Source organism: Carcharodon carcharias, chromosome 1 (assembly GCF_017639515.1).
Source record: "Carcharodon carcharias isolate sCarCar2 chromosome 1, sCarCar2.pri, whole genome shotgun sequence".
NCBI classification, from domain to species: Eukaryota; Metazoa; Chordata; class Chondrichthyes; order Lamniformes; family Lamnidae; genus Carcharodon; species Carcharodon carcharias.
Window position 1 is genome coordinate 171,522,612 of NC_054467.1, and position 14,639 is coordinate 171,537,250.

At 42.2% G+C, this 14,639-nt stretch overlaps 1 protein-coding gene across 3 annotated transcripts in view; it reads right to left on the bottom strand.

Annotated features, from left to right (window-relative positions):
* kif2a (kinesin family member 2A) overlaps positions 1 to 14,639 on the bottom strand; it is a 138,023-nt gene that overhangs the window by 101,707 nt on the left and 21,677 nt on the right. For all 3 annotated transcript variants that reach the window (XM_041186342.1, XM_041186254.1, XM_041186168.1), the window contains exons 2-4: positions 14,348 to 14,442; positions 2,393 to 2,512; positions 821 to 872 (exon numbers count right to left, since the gene is read on the bottom strand). In XM_041186342.1, the coding sequence (XP_041042276.1) occupies positions 821 to 872; positions 2,393 to 2,512; positions 14,348 to 14,442 (267 nt within the window). The remainder of the gene's footprint in view (positions 1 to 820; positions 873 to 2,392; positions 2,513 to 14,347; positions 14,443 to 14,639) is intronic.

Genomic DNA, 14,639 nt, shown 5'->3' on the forward strand with positions numbered 1-14,639 from the left:
TCCACCAGGGCCACTCAGCTCCTGAACTCATTACAGCCTTGGTCCAAAACGGACAAAAGTACTGAATTCCAGAAGTGATGCTCTTGACATTAAGACAGCATTTGACCAAGTGTGACATCGAGGAACCCTAGCAAAATTAAGTCAATGGGAATTGAGGGAAAATTCTTCACTTATTAAGAGTCATACCTAGCACAAAGTCACTCCCAGCTTTCCAGCCATGGTTCACCTCTCCTTGTCACACCAGATCGAAACTCCGACAAGTATTCCACTCCATCAGTTTTCCCGGAAACGAATATCACCAGTAAGGCACAGCTTGACAAAGCCCCGTCTCCCTCAGGTTATAAGAATCCTGATAATCCAGAATTCCAGAGATTCCTTTGTCTGAACCCTTTAAACACTCCGGCTCTGGTAAAATTGTTCTCCTCCACAATAAGCTTTACTGCTGCTTCCCATCATTACTTACAGAACAGCCAAGACCTGTTCCTAGGAGAGTTCCAATTCTTTTTCTGCCGGTCTCTCACTAGCAGCTGTCCTTTGTTCCGAGGTACTGTGAAAGGTGCTAAAACTAGCACCCTACACCTCAATGGGTTTCTATCTGAGTTTCTCTCTCCATGGCAACCTGAAGCCACATGGGCATTTTCGAGACGTTTATCAGGAATTCACCATCCCCTATTTTTCCCCAGAGGTTTTTGTTTCACTTTGTTAAGGGAACATTTGGAAACAATCATCGTGTAAAGTTCAGTGTTTGTAACAGTATCATAATACTATACATATATTATTAAAACATGGCAAATGCACCATTATCCCAGTTTAAAATTACCTCGGTTATCTTTGGCAGGAGTTTCATTCTTAGCAGCCACAGTTCGGCGATTCTTTAAAAGAAAGCACAAGCAGTGTTACAATTTTAGAAGATAAAGACAAAAGAATGCAGCTTAGGCCACCAAACCTGCTGTTTCTAACAAGTCACGGTTGTGGTGATAGTCTCTTCAATGACAGGAATTATGGTAATGAAATATTATACAAAAGACACAGATGGGGAGGAAGGCAAAAAATGGTCAGACATGGTTCTTGAAATTTCAAAAAAGAGTGTTGGAAGCCCACATTAGCATGCATCAAGGAATGGTTATGGAACTTCTTGTAAAGGGCGAGGTTGACAAATATGGGACAGAGGAGGACTTGAGAAGGTGAGGCATTTAGGTGCTAAGGAGGAGGATTACTGTGAAAAGGCTAAAAGGGGATAAAAGGAATGAGTTTCGGGAGAGGGAGCCAAGGACTTTCACAGAATCAGACATGTTACAGTACAAGAGGTCATCCGGCCCACCATGTCTACATCTGCTCTCCGAATGAGCAATTCATCATGCCATTCTCCTGTTTTCTCCCCTGCACGTTCTTCCTTTTCAGCTAACAGTCTTAGTCCCTTTTGAATGCTTTGATTGAACCTGCTGCTATCATACTCTTAGGCAATGCATTCCAGACTTTGATCACTTTTTGAAGAACAATGAAAGAGAGAATGGAGGGATAGCAGAGGGGGAGATGCTCAAAAGAGGAGAAGTGACAGAGGGAAAAGGACAAGTTGTTGTTGAATCTAGATGGGAGTGGAACTACAGCTTTTTTATTTTTGGGTAGAGAGTTATGATGACCGGAAATGCACTGCCTGAAAAGGTGGAGGAAACAAATTCAATAACTTTCAAAAAGGAATTGGGTTAATACTTGGAAGGGGAGATTATGAAGGACTATGGGGAAAGGATGGAGGGAATGGGCTTAGCTGGATAACTTTCAAAAAGTTGGCATTGTCACAATGGGCTTAAAAGCCTGCTCCTGTGCTATATCTATGATTCTAATAGGGAATTACTTTTGTTATTCACATGAACACAATTCGGGAGTCTCCAACTGCCGTATAAACAAATCCATCCATTTGGGCTTCACTGGTGCTAGTAGGGACTCGCCCGATGCCATAACTGCTCCTGGTAGTAAGTCTATGAGTAATTTCCCACAGTGTCTAGAAAACTATAGAAGAGATCTGGCACAAATTAATATTGTAATTTGATATGAAACACTGCAGATACCTCTCAGTTGTGAGTAAACTTAATGTACAAGAGCATTTCAAAACAATGTTGATGCACCGCACTTTTAACAACAACAAACAGAAGGGAGACGTACTGAACTAGATTTAAAACAAAAAAAGTATTCAACTGCACTCCAGTGAGTGAGAGAAAAGAACTTCAATCAGCAATTACACATTAAGGAAGGAGAAAGTCAAAGAAACTTCTCCTCAACGTCAAAATGGATATCACATTTCTCTCTACCAATAACCTATGTTTACTCCTGAGGTACACAGAAGGTGAAGAAGGTAAACTACAATTAGATAAATACTGTTAAGGAATTGACAGACCTTTACTATCTTGTTAGTTTTGATGGAGGGTGTTGGAGGCGGCGGTGTTTCAGGGCTTGGCTCAATTTCCTCATCAGGTGCAAGGTCTGGGTTTAGTGCAAAAACGCTTTCAAGGTCAATCTATTAATTCGGAAAAATGTACACATTAGAGACACAATAAATCTTGAGTTATACAGTATTTTTTAGCATTTAAAAAGTAATTATATAAAGTTCTCTCCCAGTGGCTGCAGCGGTCAAAAAATACAGTAGCTCGATTATGCAAACTTGGATAGTTTAATGTTCAATTCTTTGTTTGTGCTGAGTTAGATGATCTCAGCTGCAATGGTGGTAGCAAGGGGAAAAAAGTCAGTCAGCTTGCTGTCCAGGAAACTCAACCAGAGTGTGTGCAGGTCGGGGTTGGGCTAGGTTGCGATTCCCACCAACAGCTGCATAGTCTACTGACACTCAATAGCTAGGCTTAGGCTTACATATAGAACATGAATAATAAACCAAGGCTGACTACTGCTCATGGAGTTGTACTTCTGCTAAATCCCCAAAAGGAGAAAATTGATAAGAAAACCAAGTGGTTAAAAAAAAATACATTATTTTTACTCTTCAGACAGCAGAAATTGTTGGTAAGATCAATATTTTAAGAATTTTGGACTCTGCACAGCCACACTGCAACCAGATTCAAAAAGATGCAAACTTCTATAGTTTGTTGATGTACAAAGCAAATATAGACAAAAATCAAATTAGCATGGGAACCAGATAAACAAATTTGTTGTTTTCTAAGTCACTTCAGAGAGAATATAGTCGAAGTACGCCAGACAGAATGCGATACTAAGATCCCCTTTATGATAATGCAAATGTTTCCCTGTGACTTTTTCTTGGTGATTGCCCACAAATTTTAGGTTTAGCAAGTTATGAAATAGAATTAACTATGGTGGGATTTGAACTCAATCTGCAGGCTGGTAGCCTGGATCATAACCAATATACAAAGTGGTTAAGAGGCAATTTGATGACTGTTATCTCCTCTTGTGCCATCAGTGCTCCTCATACCCACCCACTCAACCCTAATCCCACCAAACTGCTGACACCCAATTTCCTTTTCAACCAATCATCATTGGTTGATGTTGTTAATTCCTCAGGTACTGCTTCCTCTGTCTCTCTCTCTCTCAAATCCACAGGCATCACTCCCTAATCCTTGACCGCTGCCCTTGCAAACTATCATCTCATCTCCAAAGTCCTCGGGTGCCTTGCTGACTGCCAAATCCGTGTCTATCTTTCCTGAATGTTCAAAGCTCTCCAATCAGTTTTCCACTCCTGCCATAGCACTCAAATGGCCCTTATTGAAGGTGTAAAATATACTAACCCTGGTAAACAATCCTTCACCTTACTCTACCTGTCCACAGCTCACACTCACTCCACTCACATGACTAACAACATCAATAAGTTTCCATTATAGCAATGATATCATGTTGCCATGTGTCTGTGCTGCTTCTGTATTTCAGAGTCACCTCGCTAATTCTCCATCTCTCCTGTTCCCTACTCTGATTTTGCCCTCAGGTTCCCATCCCCCTGCCAGTCTAGTTTTAAACCACCACCCCCCCCCCACAACAGTACTGCTAGGAGTGTACTATAGACCCCCAAATAGTGGAAGGGAGTTACAAGAGCAAATATGTAGACACATTTCTGAGTGCAAAAACAACCAGGCAGTAATCGTTGCGGACTCCAACTACCCTAATATCAATTGGGATATGAACAGTGAAGGGCACGAGGGTGCAAAATTATTGAACTGCATTCAAAAGAACTTCAAGAGAGGGAATGCTCTGGGGACCCAGGTTCGAATCCCACCGTGGCAGATGGTGGAAATTGAATTCAATAAAAATCTGGAATTAAAAGTCTAATGATGACCATGAAACCAATGTAGATTGTTGTAAAAACCCATCTGGTTCACTCATGTCCTTTCGGGACAGAAGACTGCTATCCTGGTCTGGCCTACATGTGACTCCAGACCCACAGCAATGTGGTTGGGTCTTAACTGCCCTCTGAACAAGGGCAATTAGGGATGGACAATAAATGCTGGCCTAGCCAGCAATGCCCACATCCCACGAATGAATAAAATAAAAATTTATGGAAAAGGACAAAGAACAGGACGATAAGTTCTAAATGGGTGGGGGGGGGGGGGGAAGACACATTTTACAAAGCTGAGAGATGAGCTGGCGAATGTGGACTAGATGCAGCTATTGGAAGGAAAAACTGTGTCAAGTCAGTGGGAGGCATTCAAAGACAAGATTCTACAGGCACAGTGTAGACATGTCCCCACAAAGAAAAAGGATGGTCCTGACAAATCTAGAGCTCTCTGGTTATCCAGGAGCATACAGGCCAAGATAAAGCAGAAAAAGAAAGCTTATGACAGTCACAAAAGACTCAATACTGTAGAAAGCCTACAGGAATATAGGAGGTACAGGGGTGAAGTAAAAATGGAAATTAGGAAAGCAAAGAGAGGATACGAAAAAATATTTTCAGGTGAAATTAAAGAAAATCCTAAGATGTTTTACCAGTACATTAAGAGCAAGAGAATAACTAAAGACAAGATAGGGCTTATCAGGGATGTCTATGGTAACTTGTGGGTTGATGCAGAAGATGTGGACAGGATTCTTAATGAGTACTTTGTCTCTGTCTTCACCGAGAGGGATGATGCAAATGTTCTAGTTAAAGAGGTGTGTGAAATATTAGATACAATAAGCATAGTGAAAGAGGAGGTACTGGAGGGACTGTCATCCTTGAAAGTGGATAAGTCACCAAGGCCAGTTGGGTTGTATCCCAGGCTGTTGAAGGAAGCCAGGGAGAAAATAGCGATTGCTCTGAGGATCATTTTCCAATCCTTACTAGATATAGATGAGGTCCCAGAGGATTGAAGATCTGTAACCATTGTATCATTATTTAAAAAGGGTGCATGGGATAGGCTAGAAAATTATAGGCCATTCAGTCTGACTTTGGTTGGTAGGCAAATTATTGGAAACAATTCTGAGAGACAGGGTAAACTGTCACTTAGAAAGGCATGGATTGATCAGGGAGTCAACATGGTTTTGTTAGGGAAAGATTAATAGAATTTTTTGAGGGGGAGTAACAAGGGGAATTGATGAGGGTAGTGAAGTGGATGATGTCTAGGTGGATTTCAGCAAAGCATTTGTAAGGTCCCACATGGCAGACTGGTCAGGAAAGTGAGATCTCATGGGATAACAAGGGAAGATGGCAAGTTGGATCCAAAATTGGCTCAGTGATGGGAAACAAAGGGCAATGGTCATTGGATGTTTCTGCAAATGGAAAAAGGTTTCCAGTGGTGTTCCACAGGCCTCAGTGTTGGGGTCCTTGCTATTTGTGGTGTATATAAAAGATTTAGACTTAAATGTGGGAAACATGATTGGGACATTTGCAGATGACACAAAAATTGGCCGTGTAGTTGATAGTGAAGAGGGTAGCTGTCGACTCCAAAATGATATCAATTGGTTGAGTGGGCAGAGAAGTGACAAATGGAATTCAATCTGGAAAAGTGTGAGGTAATGCATTTGGGAGGACAAATAAAGCTTGGGAGTACTCAATAAACCGGAAGCCATTGAGAGGTGTTGAGGAAGTCAGACACTTTGGAGTGCATGTCCACAGATCCTTGAAGGTGGCAGCACAGGTGGACAAGAAAGTTTTCCTTTATTGGGTGAGGTATTGAACACAAATGCAGGGACATAATGATGGAACTGTATGAAACACCGGTTAGGCCACAGCTGGAATTTGTGTACAGTTCTGATCACCACATTACAGGAGGGACATGAAATTGCTCTGGAGAGTGCGTAGAAGATTTACAAGAATGTTGCCAGGGCTTGAAAATTGCAGCTATGAGGAGAGACTGGATAGCCTGGGGGTGTTTTCCTCAGAACAGAGGAGGTTAAAGGGTGACCTAATTGAAGTGTACAAAATTATGAGGGTCCTAGATAGTGTAGACAGGAAAGACCAGTTTCCTCTAGCTGAGGGATCAATTACCAAGGGGCATAGATTTAAGGTGATTGGTAGAAGGATTAGAGGGGATATAAGGAAAAACTTTTTCACCCAGACAGCGGTGTGGGATTCTGGAATTCACTGCCTAAGTTGGTGGCCAAGGCTGAAATGCTCAACTCATTTAGAAAGGCACCTGGATCTGCATCTGAAGTGCCGTAACCTGCGAGGCTACAGACCAAGTACTGGAAAGTGAGATTAAAATGAGCGGCTAGTTTCTTTCTCTTTTTGGCTGGCACAGACATGATGGGCTGAATGGCTTCTTTCTACACTGTAACTTTTCTGTGGTTCCATTCTTATCTAACCAATCATAGCTACAGAATCACTTGCACTGGCTTTGCTTCCCATACCCACACTCTTCCCTCTGGAGTCCCACAAGAATTTATCCTTGCCCCCAACTTCTATTTCTCAACTATATCTTTTCCCCCAATATCATCATCCAAAATCAAAACAGGTTTCGCTAGTACCTTAGTGACAGCCAACTTTATCTCACCACCCTCTCTCATCCCCTCTACCATCAGAATGAGCAACAATTTCCTCTAATCAAACATTAGGAAGGCAGAAACTAATATCTCCAAATGCCCGTCACATACTCCATTCCCTGTCCACAGACTCTATCCCCCCGGCCCGATCACAGTCTGCTTTGCTTCAAATGTGATATTTTACGTCCACATGCACAAATGTTAGGGACCTCAGTTTAACATCTCATCCAAAAGACCAACAATGCAGCATTCCTTCAACACTGTTAAATGTCAGTCTAGATTGTGTACTCAGGTCCTAAATAGCAGGGCCACTGATTCAGGGACAAACATGGTGCTAAGCTGACACGGAAAGCCAACAATTTTATGGAAAGGTGAGCTATATAACTTGAATGGTGAGATCGCTTAGCAACAAGGGGGTAATATATGCTTAGAGGCACAGGGCAAGGTTAGAATACTTGATGAGTACTTTGTATCAGTGTTTAGTAAGGAAGGACGCTGACAAAATATTGGGTGGAAGTGGAGATGCTAGAGCTAATGGTTGGGGTGAAAACTCATAGGCAGAATGTACTGGAAAGGCTGGCTATGCTTAGCATGGATAAGTTGCCTGGTCCTCATAGCTTGCATCCCAGGTTGCTTAGGGAAGTGGGGATGGAGATAGCAGAAGGGCTTCCCATAATCTTCTAATCTTTCTTAGATAAGGGAGAAGTGTCAGAGAATTGGAAAACTGACAAATGTGTAGCTTCAATACACCTTAAACCCTTAAGTGTAAGGACAAGCCTAGTTTTAGAAACATTAATGAGGGAAAACTTAACAGGCACTTGGAGTGATTTGAGTTAATGGAGAGCCAGCACAGATTTTTGAAAGGCAAATCACGTTTGACTAATCTAATTGAATTTTTTGAAGAAGTAACAGAGTGTCATGCTCAGCACAATCTTGAGGGTATTGGTTATTATGGACTGTAAGATCATACATTGTGAAAGTGGCCATTAAATCTGCAATTTAGCACGTGACTATGGGCATTTAAACTGTGGACAGTATTTGATTCTGTGGCCAATACTTAGTTAAACATGGACCTGAATGAGGGTATTTCGCAGGTACTTGTGAAGTTTAAACATCTCGCTATTTAATTTCCTTAGTTCTGCTGAAGGGTCATTTGGACTCGAAACGTTAACTGTGTTCCTCTCCACAGATGCTGTCAGACTTGCTGAGTTTTTCCAAGTATTTTTATTTTTGTTTTTGCTATTTAATGGTGCTGCTTCATGGTCTCGTCTGGACTTGGAAAAAGTTATTAATTTTGCTTCCAATTTCCACCCCTCCATCATTTTCACATGGTTCATCTCTGACACTTCCCTTCCCTTCTTTGACCTCTCTGTCTCAATTTCTGGTGATAGACTGTCCACCAATATTCATTACAAGCCTACCAACACCCATAGCTACCTCAACTACAGCTCCTCACACCCCGCTTCCTGTAAAGACTCCATCCCATTCTCTCAGTTCCTTCGTCTCCGTCGCATCTGTTCTGATGATGCCACTTTCAAAAACAGTTGCTCTTACATGTCTTCCTTCTTCCTTAACCGAGGATTTCCACCCACGGTGGTTGACAGGGCCCTCAAATGTGTCCGGCCCATCTCCCGCACATCCACCCTCACACCTTCCTCTCCCTCCTAGAACCATGATAGGGTCCCCCTTGTCCTCACTTATCATCCCACCAGTCTCTACATTCAAAGGATCATCCTTTGCCATTTGTGCCAACTCCAGCATGATGCCACCACCAAACACATCTTCCCTTCACCCCCTCCTCCCCCCCCAACCCCCCGGCAGCATTCTGCAGGGATCATTCCCTCCGGGACACCCTGGTCCACTCCTCCATCACCCCCTACACCTCAACCCCCTCCCACGGCACCTTCCCATGCAACTGCAGAAGGTACAACACCTGCCCCATTACTTCCCCCCTCCTCACTGTCCAAGGGCCCAAACACTCCTTTCAAATGAAGCAGCGCTTCACTTGTACTTCCCTCAATTTGGTCTACTGCATTCACTGCTCCCAATGTGGTCTCCTCTACATTGGAGAGACCAAACGCAGACTGGGTGACCACTTTGCAGAACACCATCATTCTATCCGCAAGCATGACCCAGACCTCCCTGTCGCTTGCCATTTCAACACACCACCCTGCTCTCATGCCCACATGTCCGTCCTTGGCCTGCTGCAATGTTCCAGTGAAGCTCAACGCAAAGTGGAGGAACAGCACCTCATCTTCCGACCAGGCACTTTACAGCCTTCCGGACTGAATATTGAGTTCAACAACTTAAGATCATGAACTCTCTCCTCCATCCCCACCCCCTTTCCGATCCCCCCTTTTCCAATAATTTATATATATTTTTCTTTTCTCACCTATTTCCATTATTTTTAAATGTATTTCCATCCATTGTTTTATCTCTACCTTTTAGCTTATTTTGATCCCTCCCCCACTAGGGCTATCTGTACCTTGCTCATCCTGCTTTCTACCCTTAATGTCACCATTAGAACATATCTTAGCTAATATCACCACCGTCAACACCTTTGTCCTTTTGTCTATGACATCTTTTGGCAATCTCCACCTATCACTATCCATCTACCTGTCCCACCCCTCCTTAAACCAGCTTATATTTTATCTCTTTTCTATTTTTCCTTAGTTCTGATGAAGACTCATTCGGACTCGAAACATTAACTGTATTCCTCTCCGCAGAGATAAAAACAAAAAAACTGCGGATGCTGGAAATCCAAAACAAAAACAGAATTACCTGGAAAAACTCAGCAGGTCTGGCAGCATCGGCGGAGAAGAAAAGAGTTGACGTTTCGAGTCCTCATGACCCTTCGACAGAACTTGAGTTCGAGTCCAAGAAAGAGTTGAAATATAAGCTGGTTTAAGGTGTGTGTGTGGGGGGCGGAAACAGACCTGCTGAGTTTTTCCAGGTATTTTTGTTTTTGATTTGGATTTCCAACATCTGCAGTTTTTTGCTTTTATCACTATTTAATGATGCATTTCAGGAATATCGGATTTCTAGACTATTGGTCTACAAGTGCTATATTGAACAAAGGAGAATGTTTGAGCTCATACTGGGGAAGAGATAAGAGCGAATGCCCATTATCAACTGTTATTGTATTGTGGTGGTGTGGACTCTCAGAAGTGGTAATGCTGCACTCATGTGACTGAAATTAACTATCAGGTAAAATATCCTGAACAAAGCAAATTCATCAGAGAAACATCTGAAATACCAGAAACATCTGAACCATCACAGCTGAACGTATTCCAATGCAGCCAAAGTACTGTACTTGCTCCAGCTTCCAAGTCCATATTAGAACCAATCTCCTGCTATTTGTTCACAAGAGTCTTTGCAGCTTCATGAGAACCCTTTGTTTCTAAACACTCTTCACTCCAACTAAAGTATCAACTCAACTAAGACGAAATCAGGCCTGCATCGACATAGCAGCTGAGTTATAAATTCAAATTTTATAATTACAGCTTTAACTTCATCTGCATCTAATGTTTGCATGAGTTGCAATACGAGTGAGGCGAGTGATTAAGATGTTGCAGTCTCAAATATTCAAGGCAAAAGTGTGATAATAAATAACCTTTGTTTTTAAAATCACCAAAAAGCCTGCTGCCACTCCGAGGGCAAGGAAATACACACACCTTACATACAAGAATCCTGATTGCGGACTGGATGGACCACACAAATTCTGTCCATTACAGAAGGTTGATGAGGGGAATGTGATGGATGTTATCTATATGGATTTTAAATAAGCGTTCAACAAACTACCACATAAAAAGGGTGGTTAACAAAATTGAGGATCATGGAATAGGGCAATCAGTATCAGCTTAAATAAGAAATTTACTTAAAGGCAGAAAACAGCAAATCGTCGTAAATGCTTGTTTTTCAGACTGAAGGATGTTAGACAGATGTGAGACCCCACGAGTGTGTTAGGGACTAGTGCTTTTTTGATAGTGTTAAATTTCAAAACTTGCTGATGATACCAAACTTGGAGGTGCAGCAAACAGTGAGGTTTATACCAATCGACTTTAACAGGACATGACAGGCTAGCAGAATAGGCGGCTAAGTGGCAGTTGGGATTCAAGTGTGAGGTGATGCATTTTGGTAGAAGGAATGGGGAGAAGAAATATAAACTCAATGGCATAGTTCTAAAGAGAGTGCAGGGGCAAGGGACCTGGGGGTTCATGCGTATAGATCTTTGAAGGTAGCAGGACATACAAAGAGTGGTTAGCAAAGCATATGGGATCTTGGGCTTCATAGAGGAAATGTGAACAAGAGAAGGGGAAGTTATGCTGATCATTAGCTCTGGCTTAACCAGAGCTTTATAGAGTACATAAGAACATAAGAAATAGGTGCAGGATTAGGCCATTTGGCCTCTCGAGCCTGCTCTGCCTTCAACAAGATCATGGCTGTTCTGATTGTGGCCACTCCACTTTCCTGTCTGTCCCCCATAATCCCCGGCTCCAGTGTAAATTGAAAATCAGTCTAACTCTGCCATTGAATACATTCAATGGCAAAGCTGCAGAAGGTTTATCCTCCTCGTAACATATTCTACTAAGAAAGAAAGATTACTTGTTGAGAATTATGAATTATCTACCATTTTACCTTTTAACTTATTTTCCCAGTGCACGACAGCCAACTGTTTTCAAACTTAAATAAAGGCAATTGCAAAGGTACAATACACAACTTTCAGATCCAAACTTCTCACCCTCAAACTGAATGTGAAATTCATCATGTTATGGTCCCTCTTACTTACAGGATCCTTTACTACGAGGTAATTAATTAATCCTGTCCCATTACGCATTATCAAATCTTTTTTGACTTGACGGTGACATCCTGATAGTGGAAGATACCCCTCATGTTGTTTCTGCATAGTGGCATCGTGAAACAGCTGTTGATCAAATTTTTGAGATACCTTACTCTTTGTAGGGTAATCAGAGATATACTGGACACTTTTCAGGACCAAAAGTGGAAGCCCCTAGGCCTATTCCTGAGTTTGTGCAGGCAGCGATCTGATCAGGGTAGCAATTACCCCACAGAATGGCTTTGATGTATCCTATTTCAGCATCAAGCTTGCATGGTGAACAAATGGCTCGGGCCCTACACATGGAACTATAGGAATCCCAATGCGTAAATTGAACAATGAAAGTAGGCCTGTGGTAGACAGTAGTAGAGAACCCACTGGCAGATTTCTCAAATAGTACATCAAGGGAAAGGAGCTCGTTTGACTGCTCCATTTCAAAGGTGAACTTGAGTGCAGCATGGAGCCCATTAAGGTGTGCAAGTAAATTCTTAAATGCAGCTGTGGATTCAAATACAGCAAACGTATCGGGCTGTTATTTCCGAGCTCCAGGGCAGTGTAACCAGGGTGGGGTACCCCAAAGATGCACTGGGGAACCGTTTCTCCCTTCACCACCCTAAAGTTCCCTGGTAAGGTTTGCATGGCAATTGCCTGGGAAGTGCAAACTTCCCATGGGCAATTGCCCTGCACTGGAAACCATCCAAAAATGCAACTTAAATTGCAAACTTCAAATTGTTTCAACTGTGTTACATCAACAGTTACCCAGCAAAAGTTAAAAGAATTAAAAGCACTTCTAACTTCTGGGTAACTACTGTACAGACCCACACCGACCCCCCCATGGGACACCCCCAACACTCCAGTACCCGTATGGGACCACCCTCACTCGCCAAGCCTCTCCTCATTCCCCCAAAACACCCCCACTGAACCTCCACTTCATGGGGCTCATCTACACCCCCACGACCCAAGGCCCAACCCAACCCAACCCACCCACCGACAAGGCCCAACCCGCACCCCCCTCAATCGACAAGGCCAAACTTGACCCGCGCCGCTCCCCTCAACCAACAAGGCCTGACACCACCCTCCAAGGCCCGACGCCATCCATCCACCACCACACAAATTCCAGCCACTTATTTTATATACTTACCTCCTCCTTGTCAAACCTTTAAACCTGGCCAGACCTTTAAACTTACCTGCTTTACAGCAGCTAGTGCCGTTAGAAGAGGGCGTGACCTCCTTCCCTCCGATGCAGCAGCACCCGACTGAAGGCTTCAGGAGCACGCTGCCCTGCACAGTTCTTGCTCGACCCGAGTCAAAAGGTCAGGGGAGACAGGACCAAAAAATCTGACGGTAAGAATGCAGGAGTGGAGTGGCAATCCGACTCTGATTGCCACTCCACAGAAGTTCAGGCCCATCATCTGCATATTGAAAATATGCAGGGGGTAGGAAGTTAGGTGTCATTCCACCAAAGATGATTTTGTGGAAAGTAAAAAAGAAATCTGTGAGAATTGGGCCTAGAGGGGATCCCAGAGCAACACCATCTATTTGGGCATACTTAGCGAAATTGAAACTGATCTCAACTGAACGAGTTGCTGAGTTCCCATTAGCTGATTGTACAAAGATTAAGGGACACAGATTTTTGTTTTTTGGCAAGAGACATGGGGTTGCGGGGGTTGGGGGGGATGCGAGGAAGACTTTAAAAAAAAACACAGCAAATGGCCATGACCTGCCAGGCACTTCCCACGGGGATGGTGGAAGTGGAGACTATCAATGATTTTACAAGGAAATTGGACAGGAGCTTGATAGATATAAACTTGCAGGTTTACAGGGATAGATGGAAGAATGGGACTGATGAGATTGCTCTACAGATAGCTGGCATGGATGTGATGGGCCAAATGGCCATCTTCTGTGCCATTATGACTGGTAAGACTCTCGTTAAATGAGAACCGTACAGCTATTCTTATTCAAAAAGGCAAAGCAGCTATTTTGTATTATTTAAAATACAGTTCAGGAAAAATACATCTAGTGTACTTAATATAGTAATACATCGTGTTAACTAAAGAAATACTATGTTCAAGTATCAATGATAGTTATTGTAATTTTGCATCAAAATTAGCAAACAAACTTTATTTTTAAGGTTACATAATGAAGTCACTTAGTCAACATATTATAAACAGGTTCTGCTGTATTACAAATTTTTTTTCCAAACTTTAGAGCTATATAAAATATGGTACCTGCTTACAGCTCAAGTTAGACATTCCAGTGACATCTAGTGATCAGACAATGAAACTGCAACTGTAAATTCAAACCCATTTCTTTTTAGTTGAAATTGAAGAATCTCTGAAGTTTTGTGATATCCAAAAGGCACAAATGCATTGAGTTGAGAAGATTCTACAGTACCAACTGGCAATCACAAATTTAACAGCTAAGTTGTGGACACATGTAATACTGAAATCCCAGAAACACTGTTTGCATGAAACCTCTGAATGAAAAGACAGTCAGACATAATGGTTTCAATAAATAGCTTATTTAAAAATATATTTTCAATAAGCCTTCCAATATTATTTACTGTGGCATATTGAAATCTGTCAAATTTACACTGGGGAAATTTACCTCTTTTCCTTTTGTATCTCCATTTTCAATCCATTCCACAGTAGCACTTTCGTTATCCTCATTTAATGATGTCACCATAGCCTGATGTATCCGTCCTGGAAAATGCAAAGTCGCAAAGCAGTCAAAATGTATCTGGAGTTTCATAAAATAGTTAATAACAATAAAAAGCTTTCAACAGCTGAAGTACTTCTATCTCTCAGAGTAAATGTGGGATTCTATTTGTCAAACTTGAACTGAGATTCTATACAATGGGTATAGTATACCCATTAAATGTTTTGTAGATAATCATTCA